The sequence below is a fragment of the Nilaparvata lugens genome, chromosome 11, assembly GCF_014356525.2.
Source record: "Nilaparvata lugens isolate BPH chromosome 11, ASM1435652v1, whole genome shotgun sequence".
In the NCBI taxonomy this organism is placed as follows: domain Eukaryota; kingdom Metazoa; phylum Arthropoda; class Insecta; order Hemiptera; family Delphacidae; genus Nilaparvata; species Nilaparvata lugens.
The window spans coordinates 43,361,709-43,372,466 of record NC_052514.1 but is presented as its reverse complement, the minus strand read 5'-3'; the positions used below and the strand labels follow the sequence as shown (position 1 = coordinate 43,372,466).

General features: G+C 34.1%; 1 protein-coding gene across 1 annotated transcript; it reads left to right on the top strand.

The window, feature by feature from the left end:
* The first annotated feature begins 354 nt into the window (after positions 1-354).
* On the top strand, positions 355-9,004 carry LOC111053316 (shematrin-like protein 1). Its single transcript, XM_022340174.2, has 3 exons — positions 355-787; positions 4,739-5,084; positions 8,771-9,004. Exons 1-3 carry the CDS (start codon positions 767-769, stop codon positions 8,800-8,802), a joined length of 399 nt encoding a protein of 132 aa, XP_022195866.1. The 5' UTR covers positions 355-766; the 3' UTR covers positions 8,803-9,004.
* The last annotated feature ends 1,754 nt before the right edge of the window (positions 9,005-10,758 follow it).

The window sequence follows — 10,758 nt, the reverse complement described above, 5'->3', positions numbered from 1 at the left end:
AGCGCTGAGGAGTAAGTAAGTAAGTATTATGCAAATTCATCTATAATTTTGCTGTATTGTAAGCTATTGTATATAAGTGTATAAGCCAGTATATATTGTAATCTACATAAATAAAGTACTCAATCAATCAAGCAATCAATCAATCAAACCTCCTTGTTGAATCCCTTCTCTACCAACACCAAACTATTCCACTCACCTTCTCTACACCTATTTATTTCTCTCTCAAGTGCTCACAATCTCCCGACCTCTATCTCTCTCTCAAACACTCACACCAAAACCAATAATCCACAAGTCATCCTAACAATATTTTTGTCCTCGCCATCTAGATTTGCGACCTGTCTGTGTGTGAGTGTGAACCAAAACTTATGTTAATGACTGTTAGTGTGAACCTGTTCCCAAGTTTACTCCACTCGTTCATTCATCAAACTTAGGCCACTCAAGCACACACACACACACACACACACACACACACACACACACACACACAACACACACACACACACACATACTTACCTTGGTTCCGATTGGTCAAACATCTCCAATACTGAACTGAGTTACTCACCTTCCTACAGTTATCGGTCTCTTTTCCTGCTCGTTTATCGTGCTCTCTCTGTCTGATGAGGGGTTTCAGCTGTTCTCTTTCCTTGTCGTTGGTTTGGTATAAATTGGGCGCTTAACTGGAGCTTAACACTACTTGGTCACCAGACTCTTTAGCATTCGTTTTGATTATTATTGCCACTGGGTTCTCTTTAAACACATCCACATCATGTTGTGCTATAGGACAGCTGTAAGTAGTTCAACAATCATATCAAATATATACATTTTATTATATTTAATTTGGTTTCAAATTTATCTTAATTCTAAATTCCTAGTTTATAGATAGATAAAGAATTCATTTTTGCTCAACACGATATTATTCAAATCAAAAAACAGATTCATACAGAAAACATTCCATTCATTTTTATTCCTAGTTTATATATTTTGGACTCAAAACTGAACAAAAACTTATGGAGTACTAAACTTAACCTATCTTTGTGCCATTTCTATCCAAATTTGGGAAAGGAACAGTTTTGGGCTTTAAGCCTTTTGTTCCTCTCCAAATTATTTTGGTAGAGAGTTTAATTAAAAATTTGGTAGAGAGTTAGTGGGGTGGATATTTTTAATATTCTTCCCAAAGAATGGACATTGATATGTCCAAAGCTCCGCCAATTTATGTAGATGCATAACAATATGATTATTTCTATAGTTATTATATTACAAATTGCTTTTTCATATATATACAGTTCAATAGTATTTTCTTAGTCTCTATTATGTAAATTCATCTATAACTTTGCTGTATTGTAGAGCTATTGTATACAAGTGTATAAGCCAGTATATATTGTAATCTACATAAATAAAGTACTCAATCAATCAATCAATCAATCAATTATTCATAGTTGAGAATGATATCGTCTCTGATTTGATTTGATTTGATCTATTAATATATTGATAAATGAATACATAAATTCAAACTTATTCTAGTGAGTTATGGAAATATAAAATTATCAACTGTTGTCTAATATTGTAAAACTGGGTTTACACCAAAGTTATTAACAAAATGTAAATAACTTAATTCTTTTAGATTCTATTAGATTGGACGGAGCTTGACAATCACATATGTTCATCATGTATATGATAAGATATGTTCAATCTAATATAATCTATAAAGCCGCGTTTACACCAAAGTTATTAACAAAATGTTGATAACTTAATCTTTATAGATGCTATAAATACTAGGAGGTATTTAGGAGGTCCTGATTGAACGAAACTTGACAAACACATATGTTCATCATATGTATGATAAGGTATGTTCAATCTAATAGAATCTATAAGGATCAAGTTATTAACATTTTGTTGATAACTTTTGTGTAAACGCAGCTTAAGTTGATGGGAGTTCTAATGATAATTTGAGGGAACTCTTGAAATATTTTATCAATTGTGGAAATATTGAGGAAAATCTCTGATGAAGTCATTTTATTAGTGGAGATTTATTAATAAACTGTAATAGTTCAGGAACTCAAAAGCGTGTTAAGATTCTACTACTAAGCTGTGATAGTGGACTTTGTACATCAAAATGTAGACTACAGTATATACTAGATAGTGTTGCACTCCAACTTACAATAAGATGTAAGTTACACAAGTATCCTAATCCAATTAGTACAATTTTCTCACGTAACTTCATTCATGAGTAGAATATTCAATTTTTTTGGTTCCAATACAATTCTATTTTAGGCTACTTAAGTGTATATACATCAATTATTGCTTGATACTTTGGTCTGATTCGATTCGCCTTATGTAGACCAATCTGTATCATAAGAATTTGTGTCTCATGACGAAATAGGACGCTGATCTAAGATTCATGTCCACATTATCATAATTCACCACTAATCTTCAATGATATTCTCCAATCTGTACATCCATAGGTGAATGAATGCATTTATCATATCCTACGTTGATGATTAATAAGTTGTTTTATGATAGAGTGAGCATGTTCTTCCCATATCATCTTCTTTCTCATCAATGAATTAGGTACTTCAAAATCGAAAGATTACTTGTTTATGTTTGCAAGAGTATAGGCTCTTACCAGAGACGAATATTGCAATGGTATCTTTATCTGAATAATTGACTGTTCTATTTGCTATGCTTTTACTGAATTGCTTCAGGTTGGGGCTGAACTTCGATAGCAAATAAAAACAATTTCAGTTTATCTCTTCAAAACATTGAATTATTTTTCAAAATTCAATTGGAATTACATGCTGTTAGGCTAAATAAAGCCAGACATAGTACCTTCATGTGGTTTAGTATATCAACTTTTTCACTGAAATTTCATTTAAAATCAATTATTATCCATCCACATATTCTAAATTGAATTATTTATCCATGAATTCATAATGTAATATTGGATCAGCTATCTCAATACACTGAAAGTCAATCACTTGAATATTGAGGCTTTTCTTTATGTAGCTTCCGAATTTCTTGTTGACTAGTTTCAAATTTTGTGTTGTTAGCTGATAATTTATCATATAATTTGCTGCATGATTTCCATTATTATGCTAGTTTACAAGTATCTACTGATTCTCGAATTCGGAAAATCTGCTAATTCGAAAACTGCCACCAGAGCTAATCAATGTACATTAATTTCCGGTACAGTGTAAATATCATTCCCGTGATTTTCTATGGGACTATTCTCAGTCATTGGGTATGAATTCACTGAAACCACCGATTTTTCCAGGTTTTGCTATTTCTGCGGCCAATTCAGAATAGAATAGAAAAATCTTTATTCATCAGTCATGTACAAATACATATGAATAGCGTCAGTTTGAAATTACATATAAGTCTTAACTTACTATAGTTGGTACACGAATAAAATTCAAAAAATCATGATTGCTATTGTCGAACTCCTGCAAAGAACAGAGAGATAAGCTCACCAAATATTCCTTCAGATTCTTACCAAATATTTTGATATCTTCAATTAACTTTAAATTGCCTGGTAAATTGATAAAAAAATGTCTTCCTTTGAAAAATGTTTTTTTCTCAAAAAGATCCAATCTATGTCTCTCAATAATTAGACCAAAACGGGTATTATAGTTGTGAGTCTAATTTCTTAACTCCAATACATTGGACTGCTTCCTGAAAAACATGATCACATCGAATACATATTGACCATAAATTTTTAAAATCCCAAGTTAAGAGAACAGTGATCTTACTGAGTCGCTTCTTCTGAGGTTAAACATTATTATAATTGCCCGCTTCTGTTGTTTAAGAATTTTATCCAAATTCTTTTACTCGTACTGCCATAATGCACAGGCCATATGCTAAATGCGCATGTATTACAGCATAGTATACTGACTTTAGTGTTTGGATACTACACACGTTGGACATTTGTCTCAGGCCATAAAGACCAGGAGATATCTTTAAGCCCAAGTCAAACTTTTCTTTTCCTACAGTTACGTTGAAAAGTGGCCATTGCTGCACTGATTACAGAACGCAAAGAATCACTTTTCCGCTCTAGTGCGGGAAAAATTTTTCTGCACTCCAGATTTGCAACATGGCAACGCAAAATACTTAGTAGGTTATATGGAGCAACAGTGCAGCAAAATCAAAATGAAGTTGGTAACAGTGACTGCTGTGGCTGCTATAGTGAGCAGAGTGCAACGAAGCACAACGCGCTAATTATACTATTATATATTATAACGAGGACAGCAACAGCACAGTGCCACCACAGCAATACCACACAGCCGCCTCGCCATTCAAACACTACTAAGTTATTTGATGGATTCAGGCAATTTTACCCATAATTACCCACTTTTCATATTCAATGGTAACTGTAGGAAAAACTTAATGTGAAATACGTGCGCAAAGTTCCTCTGCTGCACTCAAGAAACCATTCGCCTACGGCTCGGGCGTAAACGTTTCTTTCGGTGCAGCAAACTGTCACTTTGCGCACTAGTTGCACAAATAACTATTTTAGAAGCTTTTCTTTCATTTCCCATTTTTATCTCCAATAATAGCTTTCAAATGTTTCCTCTCCAATTTTCAAATCTCCCGCCATTTCCAGGTGTTACTATTGGCTGCTGAAATGAAGGCAACTTTTGTAAGAGATTTTCTCCCATTTGTATCTTTGATCAAAGCTGCCAAATTTTTCCCTCCAATTCTCAAATTTCCCGCTGCTAATTTTCAAATCTCCCGCCTTTTCCAGGTGTTGCTATTGGCTGCCGCAGTGTGCGTAGCTTATGCCGCCGAAGAGGCCAAACCAGCTGAAGCCAAATCAGCTGATGCCAAGGACCTGGAGCCCAGCTCTGACCTTGAGACTGACGCTACCCTTGGTCTAGGCTACAAATTGGCCAAATTCGGCTACCCTAGCTACGGATACTCCTCTTACGGATATCCCGGATACGGTCACGGCTACGGATACGGTCACGGATACGGATACCCCTCTTACGGATATGCTTCCTACTACCCCAAGTACTACAGCAAGCCCTACTACGGTCATGGATACGGATACGGCAGTGGTTACGGATACGGAGGATATGGCCACAGCTATGGTAAGTTGATTATTTTTATTTATTTATTTTTGTATATACAATGTGACAATTTCCACTGAGTCTAACAAAACCCATAGTGGTACAAAACAAAATAGCACTTTACATGAATAAACTATGTAAGTATTCATGTGAAACTCATATTATAATAGTAGATTCAGTTTATTTTCCAAAAGAATTCACCCTATAGTGAAGTCTACGTTATTACGGCAAAAATTGATTAATATTGGTGCTGCTATCTTTGTTTATCGTTTGACAAAGCAGATGGCGCTTTCCTTTTCAAGCTCTGCAACGCTGCCTGATCACTTATAACAATGTAGAAATAAAATTAGTTAACAGAATATTCCATCTAAAATGAAAATTCATTACACAAGCATTGCGAAATATATGAATTTCCTCGACAAATAGAATAAATTTATCATTTTTAACTAGAATGAACAGTGTTAATATCAAATTAAATAATATATCGGTATCAACAATCCCCTACAGAACACACTGCCTTCTGAATATGATTCATTATTTTAAACAATGGATAATGAATTTATTGTCAAATACAAGAAATATTCTTACAAATAGAATAATCATTAAATTACAACCCTGAAAACAAAGATTTTACAAAGTATGAACAAGTTGAACAGTGAAATAATATACCGGTATCAGCAGTCCTCTAAAGAAGGCAGTGTAAATGCAGAGAATCGGCATCGTTGTTCTCCTATATTCCTATATATCTTCATCTACTGTCTTTATAACGTGTATTCCACTATAGTATAGAACTAGCCGTCAGGCTCGCTTCGCTCGCCATATCCGTCTAGCCAGGGGGCTTCGCGCCTGGACCCCCGACTGGGTCGTCCAAGAATGAGATCAGCAGGCTCGCTTCGCTCGCCTGTATTTTTCATTTGAGCATTTTTATCATATGTTAGAGCATCCAGTCGGGGGTCCAGACTAAACGTCTGGCTAAACGGTATGGCGAGCGAAGCGAGCCTGACGGCTAGTAATATAATATTCCCAGGATTGAAGTAGCAATGCCCAATCAATTTTTCCGCGATAAATGCATTTAAATCTTGAACTTAGTGCCAACCTAATATAGTCAACTCAACTTAATGCCAACCTGACAAAATTATTAATTTAGTTGCCAGTTAACAACTGTTTCGAAGAGGTACTCTATCTAGATTATAGTTCTATAGTAACATATGATATGGAAATTTCAATTATAATTAAGAGATTGGGAGAAGAAGAATATACAAGCTAAAAGACGAACTTTAAACCCTAAAAACAACCCTTAGAATTAAAATATTGCCAAAAGATTTCTTAGTGCGCCTCTAAAGGGCCAACTGAACATACCTACCAATTTGAACGTTTTTTGGTCCGGTAGATTTTTAGTTATGCGAGTGAGTGAGTGAGTGAGTGAGTGAGTGAGTCAGTCAGTCAGTCAGTCAGTGAGTGAGTGCCATTTCGCTTTTATATATATAGATTTAAAATTATTATATTTTTCAAGGATGAAAATCGTGCATCATTCTGTAATCTATAGGACAAAAATTATGAATTGAAAGATGTGCGATATATTTTATTGAAGCATCCATCTACAATGACTCAACTCTTACAAATAATAACATAGGCTACTTGAATCCTTCATTTGAATTAGCATGGACATCATAATAAATCTGAACTTGAACCTGGCTATGCATAGTTTGTACTCAAAATACTCTCATTTATACTCTCAAAGCATATTTATCTCAAACTGTTGAAAATATTTTGAGCTCATTATGTAGTTTAAAAGCGTAAGCATCGTGAACAAGTTGAAAACGTAATTGTCTCTTCTGTTTAGTGAAAGAATGTTAACCATCTTTCAAGACTGAGTGAAAAGTAAGCTCTTGCATCGTAAATTTCCTCCTTAAGAAGTGACAGTTGTTATTACATGTGATTAGCATATAGAGTGAGATGGAATAGTAATAGTGTAGTGAAGGAAGGTAGAGAAACAAAGATGTGTAACACAGTGGAAAGTAATATTGAAAAGTGAATGGAGAGTACAAAACAGACAAAGTGAGGGAGAGGGAACAAGAAAGGGTGAGAGAGAAAGAGTGACAGTTGGTATTGCCTGTGATTAGCATTTAGAGTGAGATGGAAATAGTAGTGTTGATGGTGGATGGAGGGAGAGAGATGTGTAGCACAGTAGAAAAATGATATTGGAAAATGAATGGAGAATACAATAGAGAAAGAGTGAAGGAGAGAGAAAAAGAAAGAGTGAGAGAGTGAGAGCGCTCCTATAAGAGAACTCACGAAGAGATAGTCCACAATAAGGAGACCGTGCAAGAGAGATATCGTACAAGACAGAGAAAAAATTAGTGAGAGAGGATAATAGAGAGAATCAGAGAGTGTGTAAGAGAGAGAGTAGAAAGAGTTGGACATTGTGAGAGAGGTTATGATTATTGGAATGAGAAGAAATAAGACAAGAAACCAAGAGAAAGAGACATCAAACTATACTCTCAAACCATAGAAATATAAATTACTAGCCGTCAGGCTCGCTTCGCTCGCCATATCCGTCTAGCCAGAGGGCTTCGCCCCCTGGACACCCGACTGGATCGTCCAAGAATGAGATCAGCAGGCTCGCTTCGCTCGCCTGCATTTTTCATTTGGGCATTTTTATCATATGTTAGGACAAACCAGTCGGGGGTCCAGACTAAACGGCTGGCTAAACGGATATGGCGAGCGAAGCGAGCCTGACTGCTAGTAATATAAATACCCAGGATTGAAGTAGCTGTTCCCAATCAATTTTCCGCGATAAATGCATTTAAATCTTCAACTTGTGTCAACCTAACAAAGTCAACTCAACTTAATGCTAACCTGACAAAATTATTAATTTAGTTGCCAGTTAACAACTGTTCGAAGAGGTACTCTATCTAGATTATAGTTCTATAGTAACATATGATATGGAAATTTCAATTCTAATAAGAGATTGGGAGAAGAGAAGATACATGCTAAAAGACGAACTTTAAACCCTTAAAAACAACCCTTAGAGTTAAAATATTGCCAAAGATTTCTTAGTGCGTCTCTAAGGGCCAACTGAACATACCTACCAAATTTGAACGTTTTTGGTCCAGTAGATTTTTAGTTCTGCGAGTGAGTGAGTGATTGTGTGAGTCAGTCAGTCAGTGAGTGATTGCCATTTCGCTTTTATATATATAGAAGAAGAAGAAGAAGATGAATCTATACAATTTATTGTTATTTATTGTTTTAACTGAAATTTTTCATTCAAAGATACTACATAATACCAATTATCAAAGTAAGTTAAGAATGACTAATTAGCTTGAAAATACAAAAATAATTCAAACACAAAGATTATTCGTACATTCTCTAGCGAGCAGAAAACATAAGAGTACGATCTTTTGATAACGAAAATTATGGGATAACTGTTTATATTTTTTTATACAACTTGTGTCACCAAAATCCCACATTCATGAAAAAAGTTGTCAATTTTCTCCAAATTCTTTTATCGAATTTAATAAATTGATCAATAATTGATTGATCCATCACTTTGTATCAAGGCAGTCTTGCTTGTCAGCTTTTATTTTAAATAATGTCCAAGATGATAATTTACTGAGGGATAGGTGTTTTTCGATTATCAAAATAATAGTCTAATAGAATAAATACTGTATTCTAATCATCTAAATAATTTTTTCTTTATTTTGCAGGCTACTACAAGCCCTACGGACACTACTGGTGAGGCTTCAGTCCTAAGAGAGAGTCCGCATTCTTCTTCCATCTTTTCTATCCTTTGTTTGTTCTATCTTCTATCTTTCATACACACTGCCAGCCTCCAAGAGTCTGAAAAAATACTTCAAAAATAATTTATTATCTTTCTTTTCTGTATATAGCTGGTCTATATAACTGTGTTTTTTTGTAAATACATCTGTCCTTCTTTCCAGTTTTTGTATTTTCAATAACAACCTTCTTATTTTTATGAGTATGTGATAACATAGAGGAAACATACACATAAACATACCATGTTATAACGCATGAATGTTGGTTTATATTATTATTTTAATTTGGCCAATAAGATGAGTAAGTACTACCAGAACTTATAATGAATGTATTGATGTTAGTGTATATTAGCAGAATCATTTGATATATTCGTACTTCATATTATTATCGATCGACCTGAGATGGCTCATTGAAAATTTGGATGTTGAAACCAAGAATATCTATCTGAATTCATCAATTAATAGTTCACATGCTGTATTTATATCATTGAATGGCTAATAGGTAATTTTTTTATTAATTATTTTCATTCACAGAAAATATAGTTCATTGAGAATAGGAAGTATTTTTAGTATTTTAGGACCACAACGTGATCACAAGACCACAAGGACACGTCTGAAAATGGAAAAGGAAGAAAGATAATACCTAATAGCTAGTCACAACAACAGAAAATACAATTATACAAGTATTTCATTCCATATAAGCTGTATAATAATATAAATGAAGTAAACAATATTCAATTTGGAGACTGGAATAATTTGTTGGATGATATTCTATGTGACGACTATTGCAAATTGACATAGCTATTGCGAATCATACATTTATTAATTAATTAATTAATTTATTTATCTATCTATTCCATTGTCATTACAGATCATAATTATAATAAATATAATATGATTGGGAGAAGACAACAGGCATAGCCCAAAACTGTCTTCTCACAAATTTTTACAAATACAAGTGTCAAAAAGAATAAGGTCAAGATTTCACTTTGTAGCTTTATTTATAGCTAGCTATTTATGTATTCATTGACAAGGACACAATATAATAATTAAGTCAATGATTGGAATCGAATCAACAGGATAGCCGATCATCCCAAAACTGTTTTCTCCCAAATTTTGATTCCTGATATAGTCCAAATGAGACCATAAGGTATCTGTTTTCTAATACAAAATATACTTATAGATTGTAACGTTCAAAAATCCGAATGGATAAATAAAGATTCCTTTTGAAGAAATTTATAGGTCTAAGTGAAATAATAGGCTAATATTAATTATAAAAAAATAACGTGACAAGATTTATTATAACATAGATTCAAGTATCAATAAAAAGAGCCAAAAGTGTCTTCTATAATATAGAATATAGGGGCACCGAGCTTCACTCGTTATTTTTATTTATTGATAAACAGAACACAATTCTCTAAAATCTGGTGTGGCGCACTCACACAACTTTCCTTGCCGTTATGAAAATTGATCACTGACGCTAGTGTCCCCGCGCATCTCAAGTCTACTATTCAAATGTTGAACATGTTGCAAGGAAATTGCACAGTGTGGCAACTCAACAACAAATGTTGAACATGTTGCAAGGAAATTGCACAGTGTGGCAACTCAACAACAAATGTTGAACATGTTGCAAGGAAATTGCACAGTGTGGCAACTCAACAACAATATGTGAACATTTTCACAACAACAATATTGTTGTTGAGTTGCCACACTGTGCAATTTCCTTGCAACATGTTCAACATTTGTTCGATTTGTTTCCACCAAATCTTCTTTCTATTTCATCCTATGAACCTATGAACCACATTCTGTGGTTGACATACATTATTGTTGTTCAGTTGCCACACTTTCTTTAAACTTCCTTGCAGCTTCTGTGCGACATGTTTGATATTGGTTCTATTTATTCCATCAAATCTTCTTTC